Source organism: Paralichthys olivaceus, chromosome 2 (assembly GCF_024713975.1).
Source record: "Paralichthys olivaceus isolate ysfri-2021 chromosome 2, ASM2471397v2, whole genome shotgun sequence".
Taxonomy (NCBI): domain Eukaryota; kingdom Metazoa; phylum Chordata; class Actinopteri; order Pleuronectiformes; family Paralichthyidae; genus Paralichthys; species Paralichthys olivaceus.
The window spans coordinates 12,935,746-12,958,008 of NC_091094.1; the positions used below are offsets into that span (position 1 = coordinate 12,935,746).

The window sequence follows — 22,263 nt, forward strand, 5'->3', positions numbered from 1 at the left end:
ACAGCAACATTCATGTTCAGCTTGGGTTTCCTCAGATTTGAAGCCAAACTCAGTCCTAAAAATATGTGTAAACTATCTCAAATGTGATTTCCTAGGTGTGATGCATGTTTGATGTATCTCAGTGATGAATGTATGGGGTGAGGGAAAAAAATTTACCTATGTCCTTGAAATAAAAGTTTCTATGGACACAGAGAATAAATTGGTGTGGCAGTATTTTATGACACTGAAAACAGAACTTCACCCTTGAAAGAATTCAGGGTAAAGATTTTCAGGAACTGCATCTTTAATTGTTCCTGAAGACAGTGAAATCTGGCTAATTGGCCATCATGGCTTTAGATTTACGGTTATATTCACATGACATATTCTTGACAGAACTTCACCGTTTCAAACCCATGTATATTTGATTAAGATATGTCCTTTTTCACTGCCAAATAAATTTTACTTAAAATTGTAAATCTTAGACTATAATTAGCCTAATGATATATATTTACATCACCACTTTTTAAATTCCTGCTTTTCTGAATGTGAGACTGTAAATGAAGATTATTGGCTTGTTACGTTTTATTCCCAGCCTCCTGTCAATCAGTTCCTGTATTAGTAATGACAGAAACCACTCAATCTCGGCTGTTGTTACATAAACACTACTGCAGGGGAAAAGAAGATTCTTGGCGCTGATCTTATGATCAGGAAGCCTCCTGCTTTGCCAGCCAGGGGTCAGACAATCTCATTTAATGGGGACTCAAATCTGATTTGAGCAAAAGACAGACAATGCTGTGGTTTAGAACGAGGAGGTAAACAGAAGGAAGCTTCAAATTGGGCCCGGAATCTCCAGGAGAATAATTAATGTGACATTTCCCTGACATTTAGTCTGTGGTATAGTGGAGGAGCCCGAAGACGGGGAGGAAGGAAGCGGAGCACATATGTGAACCTTTGAGGGAAAGAGAGAGACAGGAAGGACGACAGGGCCGAAAGAACACAGGCAGCCACGCCGACTCTTTGCTCCTGAAAATCTTGACAAATATTGCAGCTACAGTACAAACATTTAAATACAGGAACCAAGCCGCAGTGTGCGGTTTTACACACACACACACACAGAAGCACAAATAGACCCACTTCAATACCTACTCCTTCAATGATGATAAAATTGTACTTTAGTTGCTTGGTAACAATTTGTTTTGTGCTCAACTCCAGCATCCACCATCTGCTTATGGTCTGTTTCACATACATTTCCATCTCTGACCCAGGATCGGCAGCACAGCTGGACACAGCTGGGAAATGCTGTGGTCGAGGCTGGGCGGCTATTTAAAGTAGTTTGCTCTTCTTACTGTTTTAAAGCTGAATAGTTACTGATACACTCTGCTTCTTACAGAGTCACTGTTTCTCTGCATCCTTTGCTGTAGTCTCTAAAAGAGATGATGAACACTTTAATGGTAATTACTGCACCCACACTCATCAATGAGTAGCTATCGAGAACTATAGATTCACAGGAAACAATATGCACAAGCCCTTTGCTGCGTCATTATTCACAGTCACGAGCGCCCATCTTGATGAAGCACTTCAAAACTGTTCTCCAGTGATATTTTGATATATTGCAGATATCAGGGCGCGATAATGGACACAGCAACGTATGGTTGAATCAGAGTGGTCATCTCCTTTTTGTAGGCTACAGCACTTTCTTAGCTCTAACACAATAGACATTGATTTTGCATCTATTTGATTCCCATGACGGAGACATTTCACTGACAGACTCGCAGCACTCATCCCAGTCTGTTTGCGGTGTGTGAGCGCTGACATCTCTCACAGTAACCTGCACCATAACGGCTGCAGCCAGCACAAACTGCAAAGTTTAATTTCCATTTTACAATCCTGATTGCTGGAAGCCAAAAAAGGCTCATTACAAAAACAGCAGTGGCAAAAAGACAGACTTCCTCTTTGATCCCTTCAATCCAACCAAGAACAGGGCGATCAAAGGCTGCTCATGTTTAACACTGCTGCGGTTTCCCAGGTTGCAGGTGTGGCTCCCTGAAAGGCCTGCTGAGGGCAAACTGTCTTTGTGCGCCAATAAACGTGGGAACAGCTGATCAAAGTCGACAAAAAAATTGGCCTTCAGATAATGAAATGATGTGCAGCACAGTGAGGATCTCAACATCGAATTATGACCAGGGCAAAGGGACATGGCTCTTAAAAACTAAATGCAGGCTTAAGTGTTCATTCAACCAAATATCGCAATAGTGTTGACACACAATCAGGATTTCAATCCAGCAGTTCTTCTACCTGATTTCTTCTCTAATTTGCTTTGACCTATCAAGCTTGTCTGAGAGCCTCATATTTACTATATATTATGACTTAACTCCACATTTATTAACTTACCCTTCTCTGGGTTTCTACATTCTTCTCTTGCTCTACTCTTTCATTTAAATATACCTACTATTACTGAAAGATCTTCCAAGTGCATTTATCCAAATGTTTAAAACAATCCTGAATAACATATATGTTATGTATATTTAATTATATTAATGCTATTTATGCGAACTAACGTATAATTCAATATCCCGGCCTCAAGCAGAATATCTCAAATCAATTAAATCGACTCAGGATGACGCAGGAAGGGGTTGTCATAAACAAACAATTGACAAAATGCAGGGAATAGATATGTATAGATCATATTGTAAGAGAGGGCAGCTAGGAGACATTCCAATGACTTAATGGTGCACGACCAGTACATAAGTTTAAGAATAATGTGTGTTTGAAGGTGTTTTTGTTTGTTCTGCAGTGGAGAACAGATGGACATGTTTTCAAATGTGAGCTAATGAAACAGCAATGATAACATGAGCTTCACAAGGGCCAAAGATAATGAGCCCTGTGTCAGGTTTTAAAGATGCTTCATTGTGATGCTTTCCCCGAGTCATTCTCCCTGTTACAAAACTCATCTGACTGTCATGACTCTCTAGTTTTTGGATAACAATAATGGCAGATAAAAGCAAAGACATCCCACACTGACAAATCACATCCACTGGCTTTTCCTATCATTCCCACTCTTCACCTTCTGCTCCAACACTTGAGGAAATAAAACATAAGCAAACAGCAAAAGAAGAACATGTGGGTTTGTCCTGAATGTTGTGCAACCACACACTACATACAGTATGTAACATACTTCAATTTCACTCTTCAAAAACTCTTATTAGTGAAGAAATTGTAATCACCTGTATTCAGTTCACCATATTACTAACACAGCACTTGCACACACAGGCTCCTTTATGTTAGCCTTATTGATAAAGAACCATCATGCTCGAGAATCTTAAATGATAAGAGGTATAGATAATGGGTGGATGGATGGATGAACAAACAAGTCTCTGTAAAGCTGAAAGTGCTGCTGAATGCTAATATGCTCACAACGTTTAAGTGTTTTCCATGCCTGCCATCTTAGTTTAGCACGTTACCATTGTAACATTTGTACTTAAGACTAAGTACAGTTGATGTACTGAAAATGTCCATCTCTGAGTGGCGCTAGGTGAAATGTCAGGGCATCCTACACAGTCAGATGATTTAGACATATTTGCACCATGAATGTCAATCTCAAATGTCGTGGCAATCCAGCCAGTAACTGTTGAGACAGACTGACAGACCCACACTGCAATAGATCCACGCTGCTGAAAACATGTGTCTCTGTGCGTCTATCTTCGTGTGGCTGTGTACAGGCCTGTATAGACAATCATCACTGAAGTGTGAATATTTCCCCAACCAATCACACACTTATCTCTTTCACATATCCACCAATGAAAATTACCTTTGCTGCAACGGATGAGCTGGGCTTTTCCAAGAGGTCCCAAAGTTTTTTCCGTTTTTCAGCACAGCAGGTGTTGTCAAATTCTTCCCCATCTCTGTCTTTTAAATTGTCAGCCTCTCTTTTCAGCTCCTCGTTCATTTGCTCCTTTTTCTGGTGGTACCTCGCCTGGCAACAGGACTCCAGGTAGATCTCATCAATTCCCCAGTAGTCGAGCTCTTGACTGAACGAGAGTGCGCACATCTCTTCCATCATGTGCAGCTTCCCTGTGCGGTAGAAGTTCAGAATTGATGTGAATGCCCCCGGGTGTCGGTCAAAGAAGTACTCGTTCTCCTCGAGGTTGTAGTCATCACACACTTCCATCAGAGATTCATGGGTGTTGCAGTCTCTTAACTTCCCCAAACGTGTTCGTGGTAGCCTGTCTAACGTTCGCCACAAGACCTCATGAGGGAGACCCCCTACATTCAGCCTGACTCTGCGGAAACATGTCTTGCTGCGCATTATGTCCACTGGTTCAGGTTGTAGCGAGGACATTGAGCGGGAGCCAGCTTTATTTAACTCAGCCAAGGATTTCTCCATGATGACTTTATGGCGTGGGAGTCAGCAAACATCCAGTGTTATGGACTGCACTTGGTCCTGTCTTCTTCCATTACTAAAGGAATAAAAAAGGACATAATTAGTTTTCTTAAATCAGGCCAAAATCTCTGAGTCCATCAGTCAGAACCCCACAACGGCCCTAGGACACAACTACTGGGACACAAGATGAGTTAAGAAAAAAAATAAAAATGTCTTTGTTACTCTCTGTTATGTTCTTTCTTTTGTTGTGATAAACTTTTATTAATTAAAGGTTCAGTGTGTAGAATTTAGTGACATCTATTGGTGAAGTTGCATGAAGCAGCTTCAAAACATGATAGAGAACCTGTGGTAGCCTTCAGTTGTCATAAAAACTTAAAAGGTTTTTAGTTTGTCCAGTGTAGAAAAAACATGGCGGCCTCCGTAGAGAGAAGCCGCTGAAGATGTAAATACAAAGTATTTGAATATAAAGGGCCTGTTCTAGGGTGAATAAAACAACAATTTGTACAGTTTAGATGAAACACACTAGTGAAAACATATATAATAGTTCACTATATATACCAACAATGCTGCAATAGATTGAAAATCAGGAAGTAATTAAGGATTCCGCATCTAGCATTTCCTGCCATTTGTTTAAAAAGGTCCACAGCAGCAAAATGATGCACAGATTTTTACAGTAAATTATTATTTCAGGCTGTTTACTGTCATTGGTTCATATCCTGTGTTTTCATCCTTCCCTGAATCAACAATAAAGCTATCCTCAGATTGATGATGTTGAAATGACTCACACGTTGGGAATTAACAAGGGAAAGATTAAGCCTGAAAATTTTTGTTTTGTTTTCAGCTAAGCGGGAACTGAGAGAACCACCATACAATATAAAAGACTCTTAACAGAACGACATTCAAACCTACTCAGATAAAAAGACAGCAGGTTCAAAGGAAGTTTAGGAGAGATAACTAAAATGATTATCTCCGCTGTTATCACATAATATATCGTCCTCTGAAATCTTTTTAAATTGTGCATTGAACTGAGCTAATAAACATACCCTCAGATAGAGCTGCTAGAGATGACTCACACCCACTAGCAGGCTGCAGAATCAGAATCTCGAGGTTTTCTTTTCTTAGGCTTAGCAGGAAAAAAATTTGGAAAGCATAACTAATACTTAGAATCTGATCTTGTTTTAATCATCACCCTGCAGCTAAACCAAGCATTAAAATAGGCCTTATTGAATATGAATATATCAATAAGTTCTTGTGAAAACAGCTCTACTGTACATGGCATTTTAATTGTTTCCCCAGACACCTGGAACCTGAACCTGGAACCTAAGAAAAAACTTCTCAAATGCAAATATTTGTGTTTTTACATGTCAGTACACTCTATACAATAGTTGGGCTGGTGACAAACAACAATATTTAAACTATGTCAACTTGAGCTGCAGTATAATTGGCTATTTTCTGTTTTAAACACTGCACAGCAAACCAATTAAGACCTGCGCAGCCTCAGTTCTCCCAAACGATGGAATAATCATGCCAAAGTCTGCATAAGGTACAACTTGTCACACAGAAAAACTGCAGCGGTTTGAACGACAACTTTACTACAAATGTGCATCAAATACAAACAAATCAGGCACCGTTTGTTTGTTTTCGGGCCCTCGAACTCTACCTGTGCTCATTGGAGTCTGTGCGGTGCAGTGGGTGGAGACGCAGGACACCACAGTGATGACTGTGGGACAAAGTGAGCGCTGTCCAGTCTAATGGTGCTGAAACACCAGGACACTGCTGCTCACTCCCTGAATCATGACATGCTCCCATGGGGATGCTGTGTGGAGGAAACCTAAATTATTACATCTCCTCCTCACAAAAGGAGAAAATAACAGTCGTGTCCATGTCATGTATGAAGAGATGTGACCACTGTCACACAAAGTTTTCAACACTTCCCAAACAATAAGCCTGAGTGTAATGTCAGCTTACATTACAATGCACATACAGCACTGAAACATAAACAGGGGGTGTGTATGTGATGATATAGACGTTGTAATGTTGGATTTCAGGCGTGCACAAGCAGGCAGAGGAAAATAAATAACGATTAGAAGCAGTTTCCATCCTGCTGTTGCATTAAAATCAAGGTTTGTGTAACACTTATTCAACAGTCAACGATGCACAATAACGTAATATGCATTTCCTCCACACTGCAGCGCTCACTGAGGATGGCAACAAGCTCACTGGGATATTTGGATCATCTCAAACTGCGATGTTGTCAATGCAAATCCCCCATCGTTGTTCAAAGGCTCCATATTGGTGCAGAGTATGTGCCTCTGATCATCTATTACAATTCACAGGTTACATATAAAGAAAGCTGTTAGAAATAATAATATACCGTGGTGAGTTGTTGTTGTTGTTGTCATCCTGCACCGAATCAAACCGGCACGTTCCGCTCTGTGGAACAATCAATCCGCTGGAGCACACACACAAGAAGCAGCAGCATTTAAAAAAAGGAGGTGCCGTTATTGGTTTACTATTGCAAAGGGTCTGAGCCGATGCTTCTCCCCCTCCTCTGCCTCCGACATGGCACAGAGATCCTCAGCACGATCCACAGTCCACCCGCCGGCTCGTCGCTCCGCACATCGCCCCGCTGATCCGCCCGATGATCAACAAGTACGCGCCGGGAGGGAGGGAACCAATCCGGACACATTACCTGTGTTCCCGGTCAGCTGTGCGAGGAGGCGCCGCATCTCCGTGTGTGTGTGTGTGTGTGTGTGTGTGTGTGTGTGTGTGTGTGTGTGTGGATCCATGTCAGCTCTTCCACATCCCATTAACTCCTTCAGAGCCGCCACAACGCGCCTCTCTACTGTGCAATGCAGACTTTAAGTGTTGGTGTGAATGATAAGGAGCATGCATGATGTCATGTGCACATGGATGCTTATGATCTCTGGAGGCACAGAGGCAACAACATGAGTGAAAACTGTCAGTAACCTAATGTATGTTCAGGGATTAAAGAACAAACAAACCCTAATGTGGAAATGAATGCCACTTAATTTGACACGGGGTACTTTGGTTTCCTGTAGAAAATGTGTGATTATTATGAAGCTGTTACTATTTTACTGTCGTAGCTGGCTAAAAAATACTGTTTTAATCTATTTTGGCTTTGCACTGTTAAATGGATGAAAACATCTTAGAGGTTAAAAATCACTCTGAGTCATATGTAACTTTACAATGGGTCCAATGTTCCTCTTTTGTAATTGGCAATAAGTCATAAAGTTTAGGAACTTCTGGTTTAATTATAAACAAGGCAGTCCACATATTTTTCATTTAAAATTTTACTCTGAAATAAATTAGGAACAGTATATTTAGCTGTTGGAGTGTAGCAGAGTGAAAAGTATAATAATTCTCTCAAAAGATGAAGCATTATAAAGATGCATGAAATGAAAATAATTTAGTAAAAGCACAACTAAGTTACTGGTGTACTTTAGTAAAATGTTTGAGAAAATGTACATAGACAATTAATAAAGTCTTCTTCCATAAGAAGCACACATTAGCTTCATTGTTTATTTGTGAATTCTGTTTCTTCTTCTCCATTATGAAGGAACCTCATGTTAATGTCTTTATTTCACAAAAAAAGAAAATTCATTTGGTGAAGCTCAAAATATGGAGGTCATTTGTGGTCTGTCAAAAATGACACATGTCAAGTTAAATTGTATATTTTTTTAATTAAAAACACTTCTTACACACAGCAAAGTTAAATATGATATATACAGGAGGAACATTGCATAGAATAAATAGTGCTACAGTGCTGACAAAAAGGTTTACCAATTTGTACACTTGATCAATGATCAAGTCATAATTCATACAGCGTCTCCTTCAGTCGGTATCGAACCTGCAGATCTCCGTCCGGCTGCAGCATTCCAAAGCCGTAGCGACTTGGATTTACGGGTGGCAGTTTGTCCCCCGGGTCACACATCTCCATGTCAAGAAGGGTCAAGAGCAATAGCACAAATCTAAAGACACAAAGGGTAAAGTAGTTTAGAAGAAGAGACAAACCACAGACAGATAAACTTAACTTGTTAAGATTTGTATATGCAGATTTCCAACATCCAGACACTATGTGACTGAAAGTAAATAAACTGGTCTGATAAAAAAAGCAAAATGCATAAAAACGACAAACTCTCCAGATCAGCATTGAATAACCAGATCTTCTGTTTTGTATGTTATGGATTCAAATGATTGACCTTTAACCTTTGTAAATGGATATGATGTCTGACAAAGACATGCTCTCCAAAATGCCTGTCCTCTGTTACCCTTCGCCCCTTTCATACAGTTCATTTCTGAGTGAAGGCCATTACTACATTACAGCTTGTGGCGAATGATGATAGAGGACATGAAAGCAGGATTGAAAAGATAATGGGGGGAGTATTATATAAAAATGGATTCTGCTGGTCTGATCTGGTAATCAGGGTGAAATTGTAGGAAATACTTTGATCATGGATGCATCGTTAAAAACGAAAAGATACAACATGGATTTCAACTCACTGTTTAATGGTTGTAACAGCAAACTCCTTCCCAATGCAGGTGTTTCTCCCTGCACCCCAAGGCATGCTGTAGTACTTCAGTCTGGTCTCCTCCTTGTAGAATGTATCCTTCACTGTATTATCTTCATTTAAGAAGCGATCGTACTTGAAGATCTATTGAGAGGAGACGGATGAAAAAAAGATGACAACACAAGTTACATGTGTGCATTGTAATATCATCAAAACAGGCTTGATCGTATGTGCACTGCTCTTCTGTTAGAAATAGCATGCAGTTATCACATCTATCCATTGAAGACAAATAAGCAGAATTAACTTTGGGAATATATCTAGCTCGCCTTCAAATCAACTCCTAGTTGTTTAATCTGCCGATGTTTAGCAGCCTATCCCAATGGATTAAGTAATCCTGCCTCTGCAAGATTTGCCTTGTGCACTACAATAGGTCTTAAAATATCCCAACTATATTTATCATCATTTGTTTTTGGTGAATGGTGTGCACTCCTCATCTACACACAAAGTACCTGTGGGTCTTGATGTATCTCTGGGTCCATTTGAGGGCTGAGGAAGGGGAACAGACACACTTTGTCCCCCTGTCTGAGGTGGTACTCCTGTCCATTGGCCATGCGCAGCCTCTTATCCTGCGTCACCTCTCTGTTGATCATCACCGCAGCCGTGAGGCGGAGGGTCTCGCTCAGAACGCTGTCTGTAGAACGGAGAGGACAGCAGAGAGGATGATCTCAGAGGGGTGTCACTGTGAGTTAAATCAGCGGTGCCCTCGGGGGTCATTTGGAGATGTACAAACATTTGCACAAATATATGAGAAAGGCAATCATCGTTGTATTGAATCAAAGGTCAGACTTTAATTGTCACTGACACCGTTTCAGTGTGCTTATCTCATTATTCCCAACAAGTCAAATGAGTCACTGTTTCCATCTCATCGGAGTGACTAAACCCTGAGGCGGAGGAGTTGAAATGAACGTACCAAGCACAGGTGTGCTGTGTGCTTCCAGCAGGTTGATGGTAGGATGCCGTGGGTAAGAATCCTGGGAAGTAAGACGTCTGACCTCTGATTTCACAGCCTCCATGGCCTTAGGGTGTGTGAGCAGGAAGCCAAGGAGCCAAAAGGCAGCAGGTCCAGCATTACACTGACAAGAAAAAGGCTCAACTTAGCTCACTCTCACACTACATTTTATATACGTGGCCAAGTAATGAAGATAGTATTTGGAACATTTCTATCAGTATCAGTTCTCTGTAATGCTGCTGTCTGAATATCAGTGATGGGGAGAGGAGACACTTGTGAATCAATCCACGCTTTGTAGACTCTGCAGTCAGACGCTCAGGGAGAGACACCTGAGCCTGTCAGACAATAATTGCTGTGGGTTAAAGGAGCTGTTCTTCTCACCTCTGTGCATCGCAGGTCAGCTCTCCAATGACAGCCAGGGCAAATACTCTGAAGCAACTCAAGGTGCATCACATTGTCATTCTGCACCTCTTCACAATTGTTGCCTCAAATCACATGAGCCCGGTTACGCTATCAGCTACGGCACAATGAGATTTTAATGGTAGTTTGGCTTTTGAGACGTAGAAAAACAGATAATACTTGGTTGCCAGTACAAACAAAATATAGTTGGGTTTTTTTTTTTGGTTTTTAAACTTGCGTTTTAGCACAGATTTAAAAAGGTTGCATGTTATTATTTGTGGGCTTTATATAGTGGCTTTTCTTAACTTTTCACAGAGCCAAGCTAACTTCTACCACTACATACTTTGCATACAAACATGAGAGATCTTATCTAATTCTCAACTACTGAAAAAACAAATTTCACACAAATGTCAAACTATTTATTTTGGGTATTGGTTGATTCAGTGGTACTGGTGCAGTAGGCTACACTTGGAAACATAGTGACTGCAAGACTGAGTTTTACCAGCTTTATTTTCCATTAGGTTCATTTTGTGATATGAGCAGTTCAAATAAATGTGTCAGATAAATCCACCACATTAAATCATCATTCCCCCTGAGAGGAATGTGATTAATACATGGATTTTTGTATGTATATATTTATTTGCAAACAGAAAAAGCTTATCATTAGCTTTAGAGAAAATCCAACTATTGTACTTTCCTGTGCAATACCTCAGTCTTCCTGTAACACACAGTGCAAGCCATATCCACTCTGGCACCTCTCTCGCTAGCCTCACATCTAATCCCTCTATTCTCTGCAGTGGTGCCCCACTTTCCATCCCAGACCGAGACTGTGTGTTCCAATATCCCAGCAGACGTGATAATGCACAAACAAACATGCAGGAGGACCAGCAGTACTTCCCTAAATCAGCAGAAGAGGCTGAAGAGCCCTGCAGTGAGGCAGACTGGCCAAGGTTTCCTGTGCTGTACTGTGCACTGGCATTCATGGGAGAACAACTGTAGTTCCACTGAGACTGGCAGGTTAACACAAGACTAAAGCTAGTACTACTAAAATGTAGCCTTGATGAACAGAGGACATAGACAATAAATAGCTCACTGTCTCCCCCACGTGGCTGCATGGAGCACTGGCACCATGTTTCTGTGGACTTGTCTGGACTGGTGAGCTAAAGTTCTGTGTAAGAGTCAATATTAACTCTGTACACTAAGCAAATAAATAATATTTGAACAGGATGCCTTCTTCATGGGTGAGAATAGAGCTATTGAAGTCTTAGATAAACAAATCATTCATTAGATTCACTAGTTAAAATCCCATCCTCAGGGTTTCTGCTGGTTACAAAGCAGCAGAAACTCTGACTGACAGTTTCAGTTTCCAAGGATAAGTGCCTGAAACTGTGACGTAAGGGGAAAAGAGGAAGTAACTTCAGCTGACTAACACCCTCTGTTAATGCACTGCACGCACGTCATTACTAAACCTGGAAAATGATATGGTGTCGCTGAAACTCATTGAAATGATCACACCTGGCAAAACAGTGCCGTGAGTTACAGGTCGGGACAGGCAGGTCTGTGAAACTCCAGGAGAAGAATCCACTGTCTGTCATACGCATTGTTGGCAGACTGAGCAGTGTGGAGAGGAATGTAGGCATGCAGTCTGGGTGTGGAGGGTTTGTATGTGTTGGAATCATTGTGTTGGCCTTTGTGTGTGTGGTTTGTATACATTTGCAAGACAAATAAAACAGACCATGCAGCTCTCACCTGTGTGGTCCACAGCTGCAACAGTAGAGCTCTTTTCTGCATTTCTGCATCTACTCCTTGCTCCTGCAGGAAGTTTTGGTAGCTCTGCTGCCACGAACACGTCTCTGCCTCGCCGCTCAGCCAGCTTGGGGACAGCAGCTCCCACAGTCGCTCCCGGGATGTGACGGCTGTTTTCTTTTCCCCTAAAAGGAGAACCCACAAAGTTAATAAATAATAAAAGTTGCTGCATACAATCAAATAGAAAGTCAAATTCTATTTTCACTTTCTATTACCTTACCTCGGTTGAGTTGGCAGCGAGCAATTTTGGAGAGGAGATGGTCAAAGTTGTAGAACTCTTTGTAGACTGCAGCTGCATTACCTCTCCTCCCAAACATTGTAAGATATCCAGCCCTGAAACAATCAATGAAGTTAGAAAAAAAACCTCCCAGACTATCACTCCTGCTGGTGTAAACACTGATGTCATGCTGGCTGTTACCTGAAGAGCAGACTGTAACATAAGCTAAAGAGGCCATCCTGTCTCCACTCTGAGGGGCCACAGTCTCTCTGGTCACTCAGCAGCAGACTTTGAAGGTGACTGTTCATGGAAGTGCTGAGCTCAGACAGACGGAGACCTTGAAAATGCCTGAGGAAACCATAAAAATAAACAGGATGCTGAGATTTAAAACAGGTGTTTCTCTTGTCGATTAGAGATCCACGTTTTAAAAAGAAACTTTAATTACTGTTCCATCCATTCCCTCTCTGCTGCAGGCTTGATGCTCGGCAGCTCAAGAATGAAAATTCTTTTCAGGAGCTGGTTCCTGCTGCGGGTGAATTCCAGACACTCTGTGTCGTTTACCACCTCATCAAAAGAGTTTGGGTCCAACAGCACTGTCACATAAACACCAGCAACACGGACCTGTTGGGACATCCTCTTTTTCATTGCTCAAATATTCAAATATTCATTTTAGAGGTTAATTTGTATTTAGAAATACTTCTGTATTTGTATTAGAAGCTGAGTGGAATAACCATGTGTTTGTTATAAATCTTATTTAGCAGCAAAATTCATTCTACAGGAATTATTCCGCTGTACTAATTTCAGATTAAGTAAATTCAGACTTGAAGTGAACTTGTTGCCAGAACACATGGAAACGTATGTCTTTAAAAAGCATGTTACAGTCATGTGAAAACCTTGTTTTAGTACATTTTTGATTGCTGTTTCAGATTACTTGACTTCTTTTCACTTTCAAACAAATACATTTGTTGCTGTCATCGAAGTCAAAATAGCTTTTCAATTCCTGTAATGTTGTAGTTTATGTTTTAAACAAGAGTTATCAACGACAGTCAGACAAGTTTCATCTGAACTCACTGTGAAGATGTCCCCGTGCTTTCCTTTCATCCGGGCCAAAAACTTTGCAGCGTCTTTTCCAAACTCGAGTGCGTGCCCCAACCATGGGATGAAGCCTTTGTCCAGTGGTGGCTCATTTCTCTGTCTGCCAGGGTCAAAAAAGAAACACTAATTAAAACTGCAGATATGTGATACAGTTGGTTTATCTGCATTTCATTCATTTGGGAATCTCAACCAACAGGTTAGGAGTTCACTTGAGCTTGTGCCAAATGAACTTCCTTTGTGTAATTGAAAAGTCACACAGAATGAAAAAACATTCGTATAAGTCACAAAGAGAATTTTGAGTTTTATTGTAGGGTGTTGTTTAAATACAGAACACTATATAAACCATGTTTCTCTTTGATATAAATTTAAATATTTTATATATACATTTTCTGAATCATAACATTTGTAAAATATGCCTCTGCAGTAATTCAGACTCTTTTGTGCAAAAACCAATGTAGAAATAAACAGCTTTACCTTGTGCGACTGGAGTAAAGGAGAATTAGTATAAGAAGTCCATTAAGCAGTAAGAATATTGTCCATAACATGTTTCCGTGAAGTCTGATGTCCCTGTTGTCCCACATGTAATTCATTCCATCGCTGCTTGCAACTTCCTTATATCTGAGCCTGGCCCAGATTGTTTTTACTGCTGCCTGTTAGAAGAGACGGGGAAGGTGTGGCTGGAGTTTAACAAAGTGTTGCACCATACCAGTCTGCAGCAAAGTCAGCTGCAGCAGACTTATTGACGCAGACTGTAAATGACAGTTGATTTTTTCTGTTAGGTCACATAATGTCAAACATTTCACAATACCGTTGAAACCCCAGTACAAAGCATTTGATCTGAAAACATTTTATAGTGTGTGGAAAAAAAACCTGCCAGTACGTTTCACAGCAGTGACATCATCAGGGTAAAGGGACTCATGTTTCATTGAGTAAAAGGTGACATCAGGACACAAATATTTTATCAGAGCATTGAGCTTGTATGCTTCACTAATGTCAAAACTGTATGACCACATTCAGTTCCACTGAATATTGTGAAGTGTCTATTTAAACTTCTTTTGAGATGACTCGCATAAAGTCTGAGGGTCACAACTGGCACTGTCATTTAAACCAACAGAGATAAAATCTGTCACGTCTATGCCCATATATGATCGGATGATTCACACAGTGTTCTTAGGGTTAATGCTAAATGGTCTTACTTTACTAAACTAAAAACAATCACAAGCCTAAGTAAGTCAATACTTACGTAAGTAAGTAAGTAAGTCAGCAAGTAAATAAGTAAGTAAGTTAGTAAGTAAAAAAGTAAATAAGTTAGTAAGTAAGTAAGTAAATAAGTAAATAAGTAAGTAAGTAAGTAAATAAGTAAATAAGTAAGTAAGTAAGTAAATAAGTAAATAAGTAAGTAAGTTAGTAAGTAAATAAGTAAGTAAGTAAATAAGTTAGTCAGTAAATAAGTAAATAAGTAAGTAAGTAAGTGAGTTAGTAAGTAAATAAGTAAGTAAGTAAGTAAGTTAGTTAGTAAGTAAATAAGTAAATAAGTAAGTTAATAAGTAAGTAAGTTAGTAAGTAAATAAGTAAATAAGTAAGTAAATAAGTAAGTTAATAAGTAAGTAAGTTAGTAAGTAAATAAGTAAATAAATAAGTAAGTAAGTAAGATAATGAATAAGTAAATAAGTAAGTAAATAAGTAAGTAAGTAAATAAGTAAGTTAGTAAGTAAGTAGGTATGTAAGCAAGTAAGCAAGTTAGTAAGTAAGTATGTAAGTATGTAAGTAAGTAAGTTAGTAAGTAAGTATGTAAGTAAGTTAGTAAGTACGTACAGTTTATACAATGGAGCAGGTTTCTCAGAGCAAAGTCACAAAGTCCTTCACAAAGCCTAAATGACAATAACACCATTAAAGTGATAATAAACTATAAACATACGCAATAGAAGAGAGTGAAAACACAACAAACCGAATCGTCTGTCATTTCTAACCAGTGATATGATGATCAGCAGGAAGTTTGGAGGTGAATGTGCATCTAACGCACTGTGTTGTTGTTGATGTGGACAGTGACCGGCAGAGGGCAGTCATGAGTCCTCCAGCACCTTCCATCAGCTGCAGGAAACTTCTGCAGTGACACTGAGGTGAGTTCAACTGTTTGTCAAATAAAAAGCAGACACGTGTTTAAAGCTCAGAGGAAACTAACAGTGACATCAGAAATACAATATCTTTCAATTAACTACAGCGACAATGTTTTGTTTGTTAAAGAGACAAAAAGCATCACAGAGAAAGGACGAGCTGAGTGAAAACAATTGTAATACCATTTTACTCCTGAAGCATTAAATGTTTACATTTTAAGAGTTGTTTACTAAACTTATAGCTATTATCCTCAAGCTAGCTGCCGCTCATACTTTGCGTGCTCTGCGCTAACTGTCCGGAGGAGCAACAACCTGCAAAATGAGTTCCTACAGCAAACGTTCATGCTGTCGTGCAGTTTAATCAACCATCAGTCAAACTTTATTCATTCATTCATTCATTTAGCACCTTTCTAACAAATCAAATTCAATTCACAGGGCTTAACATGGGATTGACAAACCAAGGCATGTTAAAAATGAATTAAAACTCCCCAAAAAACTCTCAGATTAAAGATAATGCATATGAAAACAATCAATAATAGAAAAGACAACAATATAAGAAAGTTAAGATAATAAAATATATGTAATCAACACTAACAATTTGGTAAACTAAATAGAATGAGATAAATAATGATTATTAATAATAAGACAATAAAACATAAAGATTCGAGATTCAAAATGTCATTTATTGAAATTGTTCCATACACATCAAATAAAATTTGATTTGATTTGATTTTGATTTGATTTGACATAAAATCAAATAAATGCTTCTTACAAGCATGAACAGTGGATCAAAAAATAGATAATGACAGCAATAAATCGTATTTAAAAAACTATTAAAAATGGGAATAAATAGGTGGTTTGTATTAGTTTAAAAATATGAACAGTTTTAGTTCCTCTTGGATCCTGTGGAAGGCTGATGCAGTGACTTGGCTGAATCACTAAATGTGTTGGTTAGGCTTTGTGGAACAGCAAAAAGAGAGGAACCTGAGGGACTGATGTGCCTTACTGGTTTTGTCCATGTGTAGAAGGAAAAAGCTAATGTAGCGAGTGCTAGAGATAAAGTAGAAACTGATATATCTGGATATCTAACCTAGCTACATGTTCCAGTATCCCACCACTTCTTACTCCAGTTGTAAAAAGACATTTTTCATGGAAACAAATTGATCATCCATATTTTATGTAAGTCAATGATATGTCAAATGCAATAATATGAAGTGATGCAAATGTGAAGTAGCTGACATAAGACAAAGATTTTGCAAGTTTCAGATAGCATTGTAGTATAAAAGAGTTTTTTCAGTTCAGTGTCTCTCTTTTAAAGTCATACTGATGTATGACCGGGGTGTTCTGCTAATTTTTGTTGGATTCATCAATTTAGCTCCATTTGAACAAACTGTTTTCTATTCCTCTTTGCTGCATGATGATGCATTTAAAAAGACAGAAGGTATTTACTGTCAGGTGATTTCAATTTCAATCTCAGTCAGGCTTATTCAGACTTTAGATATCTCCCAAGGGAAGGGAAGGGACGAGCAGCAGTATCAGTCAACAGGGGCAGATTTCTCTGGAATAATGCTGTTATTATGTTAATGGCCCTAAAGAACCTGTTTCTTATAAGGTGGGTGTGGTGAGCTGGAAACCACATGACTTAAACAGCCTGGGGGTTCGACACACATCACATCAAACAAAGTGTTTGGTATGCCTCACTTTGTCAGAGCATTTACACACACGTATTTAACATCTAGTGATTTGAGCCCCGTTACATAGAAAACCAAACATAACGAGAGCATATAACTGCTAATTCTGTTAATGTTTTCATTGTTGTTTTTAATTTAAGGACGATATTTTAACTAAAAATACAGAGTGAAACTTTTTGTTTTGCCCTCAGATGTCTGTGTGGTCATATAAGGCAGTGCTGAGCAATCTGACCTGGATCTCTACCAAGCCTTTTACCTCCAACTGCTGAATAACATGAAGAACCATAAATATACAGTTTTTGTATTTCAAATTTAACTGTTTCTAAAACTGAGAGATTTGTTGCCTATACTCTGAGGCAAGCTAATAAAACACAAATGCCCTCCTATGCAAACAGGATGAAGTATTTGCCTTAATTACAATTGTATAATATTTCGGTTAGTGATTAAAAGTGTAAAATCAACAATGATTATTATTATAAACTGGTGCAGTGAACAATATACATAATCCTGAGTAACTTCACCATAACTATTGTAATTATTGCATTCATTTACCAAAAGGTCTTTATTAGCCTCCAGAAGAAAACTAATCCTTTCATGGAGGACCATGTGATGATCATTCCTCCAGTACAGACACATACTGTGGATGGTGTTATAGTTTACATGGACCAGTTACACACAGCTTTTTCACATTAGTTGCACACTCAGATCGGTGGGATTGGTGACCAACATTTGCACAGGAAATTAGAAGTTGGAGTGAGGATTGCATGGTGAGAACTGAGCGGTCCTCCTTCACATTTTGCGCTGGGCTCTCTCCCAGCTTCAACTGTTGTGACAGGCCGACAGTAGCCCGCTGATTTCCTGAGAATTAGTCGCAAAGGCCAACCAGCGGATGAAAATGCAATCTGTTCGCAGACGGGCTCTAGAAGAAAGGGCTCAATTGTCCCTGTCACATACATCAGTACATTTCTTTGAGACAAAAACGTAGATGCAATGTGCAGTTTCACTTGAGACGTCAGAAAGTTTTTTTAAGTACCTGTCAGGAACCTGCTAAAGTGATGTGCACTCAGGAGGGAAACACATGGCAAAGTGACACATTGATCCATTTTGACTGTCTATGGAGAAATGCACCATGATCTATCATAATGTTGCAACGGCAACTGTGTGGAACAGTTGCAACATAAGTCATTTTGTAGCACCTCAGTCAATTAGAAGTAAAGTTTGAAAGTCGTCTCGTTCACGCACCAGAAAGAATTTCTCAAGCACTTTGACTTCTTTAAAAGAAAAATGTGTTGCGTTTGAATACTTTCAACATCAAAGACCTCGGCTTCGCAATACTGTCAAAATATTGCGAGGACACAAAGTTGTTACACATTGAAATGAAGAGGGACGCTTCTCACCATGGTTAATTCTACACTGTTTGTCACTCATGCTGCTTTGGATGGACCTGTCTTCAGTTCATGATGTCGTTAGTTTGGAGTTTAAAGGAAAATATTTTACAGAGACTCTACATGACAAACTGAGCAGGAGTTCATCATGTAGACAAATGTGAGTAATGGAAAATACAGGATGAAGCAGGAGAATGAGCACAGGCACTGATTTTGACCATTACTTTATTAAACATGTCTACTGTGCAAACCCTAGTACATTACTAAACCTAACCCTATTACTGCTGTGCTCCTTTGATATTAGTAATTAAATATCCTACAATAAGGCAATAGTAAATAGATGGTAATACCACCATAAAATGGTAGTATTTTCATTTACATGTTCATAGTTGGGGTGACAGATTCTCATCTATGATCACCAACATATGCTTTGTCGCAAAATGGATGCAATCATCACTAAATCTATAATTAACATACACATTTGATTGATGGCAGACAGGTTGTTTGATTAATTAAATTATCTAGAGAACCACCCACCCAGCCATCCTCCTGTTCTGCAGGCAGCTACAGTCTCATGTTTCAACCACAGCACATTCATGTACGTACAGATCCGTGATTGGAAAGGGCTGGATGATCATCTCACTCACGTGAACCTCAAATCATCCATGAGAAGAAAAGTGGTGGAGAAAGGAGGGGGCTGGGGGAGGAGTCTCACATTGACTTTCACATCCATTCAGCCTTTTTTTCCCCTGCAGCAGCAGCAGCATTGAACTTGCAGGGCTGGAGGGAGGGAGAGAGAAAAGGGGGGAGCAGACCTTAACGCAGAAGCTGCCGTGGCTCACCCCAGGCTTTGTGAAATGAACATCAGACGTGAGCCGTTTTCGGATCCACAGAGGAAGAGTGTTGCTGCTGCTGCTGAAGGAGAAGAGGAGGAGGAGGAGTGGTCAGGGATCATTAGAATCCACTTCTGAAAAAGATCGACTGCGCCCAGAACGCAGCGCAGCGCGGAGACAACGCAGCAGAGCCTGGAAAGTGCGTAAAAATCTGCCAAGTTGTGTCGAGCAGCCGATGATCCGCGTCTGATCCGAGGACTGCGGACTGGGCCGAGTCAACGCTGCATTGTGGCCAACTGAGACAACGATCCCTCCCCGAGGATTGCACAACCCATTCTCCCCAAAATGTCATCTCAGGCGAAAGTCAAGAAGGACAAAGAGATTATTGCCGAATATGAGACCCAAGTGAAAGGTGGGTAACGCGCAAAGAGGCCCGATCGTATTGTTATCCAGCGTGTCAAGGCAGTATTGCGTAACTTTACCACAACCTTTATATGGTTGTGCTGTGGGGTGGGACTGAGTGTGTAGTTGTGGGTGACATGTCATTTATATTTTTAACACGTCGCCCTCAGAAACTGGCCCCTGAATTCACCTCAGTCTGGTGTTATTGTTTGAAGACAGTAGATGAAGATGTAACTTGGCTGAACCGGTTTCTCTCCACTCAGGATGATGGTATCCCGGAGCATAACATGCCTAGCCCTGTACGTGTGGCTGTGTGAAGCACTGAAGCTTCATAATTTGTTTCACAAGCTGTTCGTGCACCCACCAAGGGAATGTACCATATTACCTTGGACACCCCCCCCCCCCCAACAGACTGGAGGTCATGCACCTCATGCTTCTCCTGCAGGATAATTGGAGGCAGCAGCTTCTGCTTCTTGAGAACAGAAATGTTTAAATATGACATGGATTGATGTTGTGATCATTTGTGTTAGTGGTGCAGACAGCATGTGGGTGTTTTCCTGACCCTCCTGGACGGAGTGTGACATCAGGAGGATGAGGGAATGCTTTGAGAAGGTCACGCAGCCAACAGTTCAGAAAGTGCGTGAATAATGTATACTGTATGTATGAATTATGAACCATGAAAGGATTCTACTGTCTGCCCGCTAAATATGTGACTAGATAAAGCAGCCAGGGAGAGGAGAGTCAGGGACACCGGTGCTGTAACCGAACAGACAGGGCAGGATGTATATATGGGTGGGTTGTCTCCTCAGCCTTGTAGAGACACTTCAGGCAGTAACAGCTCCCTGTGCATCACCTCGTCACAGCTGGATTTCCTCACTGTAAATCCATCACGCTTCATTCAGATCGCGTAAAGGCCTTTTTTCTACGATAAATATTAATTTTAAAGGTACAGTGTGTAGAATTTAGTGATGTCTGCATGTTGCTGCTGAATACCCCTGACCTCACCCTCTCCTTCCAAACATGGAAAAGAACCTGTGGTAGCTTAAGACACACAACAGCATTTTCTGATTACATTAACCCGAATAAGGTCATACACGTGATAATCAGTAATGGTATTAAGTCATGTGTATTCTGACCTCAGTTATATTATGTAGACATCTATACGTCTTAAGTGCATTATAGACATCCTGAACATTGACATACAGCAGTTACCAACTATTTTAACGACTCATGCCATGATTTCGAGTGTGATCAAGTAGTAGGACTTAACATTGTCATAGATTTGAATCAGACTATCTTAGCATGTTAACTGGAATATGAATTGAATAATCTATTAGAAACTCATATAACATCAAAATCTCAATAATGTATTTTTCAGAATAAGGTCAATAGTCAGAATATTGGTGGTAAAAAACCACTTCGCCAATGCTCTCCGCTCATACTGTTATTTTACTTGTTGGCTATCAAACTTCACAAAGTGTAGTTTTGGGCCTGGTATATGGTGTTGGCTATGGGTCCACTGGAAAACAGATTTAGATTAAACTAATTATGTACAAAGGCACAGGATTGAATAATGGTGTCTGTTTTTAAGTTGTCCACGATAACAAAAGTAAACTCTGTCCTACAAGCATGTGGACATGTAGCATATGCTACATGTGAATTGCAAACCGCTTAGAATGAAATATTTAAGGTTTAACCTCAGTAGTTCCACAAGATGGTTAGATTAATGCTTATTTGTTAAATAAAAAGATGAACTCCACTCTCACTCTCATTTCTGTTCACTATAGCTACATTTAGCGGAAAGTTATCTTAGCTTGGCTGAAAGACACAGCCAGTAAATCTCAGGGCCAGGTGCAGTTACTTCCTGGAGTGAGGAGACTTTGTATTTGTTTGCATTTGTGTGTTTATTTTTCTAAAACAAACCTCATGTAGCATGTTTATTATTGGGGCTGAGAGGTGCTACTTATTTAAACTGCTGCTGATCTTCACATTTGATATTTCAAACTAATACATATCAAACTATTAAAAAAAAAGATCTGTTTGTGTAGCCCTTCATTATTTTCATATGATAGTTCCATCAAAATCTAATACAAACGTGCAGAATCTGTGAAAACCCACACAAACTGTTTCCTGTCAAACCACCACAGTGATGCCAGTGAAGGTAACGTAAGTAGTTGAAGTCTTCAGGGCATATGTGCAAAAATTTTTTGAATCTTCCTCTCACAGACTTAATTTAGGCCTCACTGTTATTGTACATACGTGGAGCGGAAAACACCAAATCTTGTCAGCATGTTTCTGGAATGAAGGGTATGATTAGCATTTTGCAGACAGAGGTGTGGTTTACTCACTTCCCCATTTCTCTCTTTGTCTCTCTGTTTATTTGTTTGACTTTCTCTCTTTCTCTTTCTTCCCCTCCCTTT

At 39.9% G+C, this 22,263-nt stretch overlaps 3 protein-coding genes across 7 annotated transcripts in view; 1 reads left to right on the top strand and 2 right to left on the bottom strand.

Annotated features, from left to right (window-relative positions):
* kcnb1 (potassium voltage-gated channel, Shab-related subfamily, member 1) overlaps window positions 1-7,132 on the bottom strand; it is a 30,778-nt gene extending 23,646 nt beyond the window's left edge. The window contains exons 1-2 of the mRNA XM_020101555.2: window positions 6,735-7,132; window positions 3,788-4,436 (exon numbers count right to left, since the gene is read on the bottom strand). Of these exons, the coding sequence (XP_019957114.2) occupies window positions 3,788-4,363 (576 nt within the window). The 5' untranslated portion in view covers window positions 4,364-4,436; window positions 6,735-7,132. The remainder of the gene's footprint in view (window positions 1-3,787; window positions 4,437-6,734) is intronic.
* Window positions 7,133-8,044: 912 nt separating this feature from the next.
* On the bottom strand, window positions 8,045-14,064 carry ptgis (prostaglandin I2 (prostacyclin) synthase). The gene is made up of 10 exons (XM_020101550.2): window positions 13,893-14,064; window positions 13,395-13,518; window positions 12,769-12,944; window positions 12,525-12,671; window positions 12,327-12,439; window positions 12,050-12,231; window positions 9,863-10,025; window positions 9,402-9,583; window positions 8,885-9,036; window positions 8,045-8,352 (listed from the first exon to the last, which is right to left on the bottom strand). Exons 1-10 carry the CDS (start codon window positions 14,006-14,008, stop codon window positions 8,193-8,195), a joined length of 1,515 nt encoding a protein of 504 aa, XP_019957109.2. The 5' UTR covers window positions 14,009-14,064; the 3' UTR covers window positions 8,045-8,192.
* Window positions 14,065-19,334: 5,270 nt separating this feature from the next.
* LOC109638595 (SLIT-ROBO Rho GTPase-activating protein 3-like) overlaps window positions 19,335-22,263 on the top strand; it is a 31,246-nt gene continuing 28,317 nt past the window's right edge. For all 5 annotated transcript variants that reach the window (XR_011245589.1, XM_020101648.2, XM_020101649.2 and 2 more), the window contains exon 1: window positions 19,335-19,853. Coding sequence is in view for 4 of the 5 variants with exons in the window: in XM_020101648.2 (XP_019957207.2) it covers window positions 19,787-19,853 (67 nt within the window). In the remaining variant the exon portion in view is untranslated. The remainder of the gene's footprint in view (window positions 19,854-22,263) is intronic.

What these genes read in the sequence shown, in the direction of transcription:
- ptgis (XM_020101550.2), bottom strand. Translation starts at nt 14,008, where the DNA reads ATGAATTACATGTGGGACAACAGGGACATCAGACTTCACGGAAACATG. An exon ending in AGCACGGGGACATCTTCACA is followed by an intron (nt 12,945 to 13,394) that starts GTGAGTTCAGAT and finishes ATGTCCCAACAG; the next exon opens with GTCCGTGTTGCTGGTGTTTA. An exon ending in TCGCTGCCAACTCAACCGAG is followed by an intron (nt 12,232 to 12,326) that starts GTAAGGTAATAG and finishes TTCTCCTTTTAG; the next exon opens with GGGAAAAGAAAACAGCCGTC.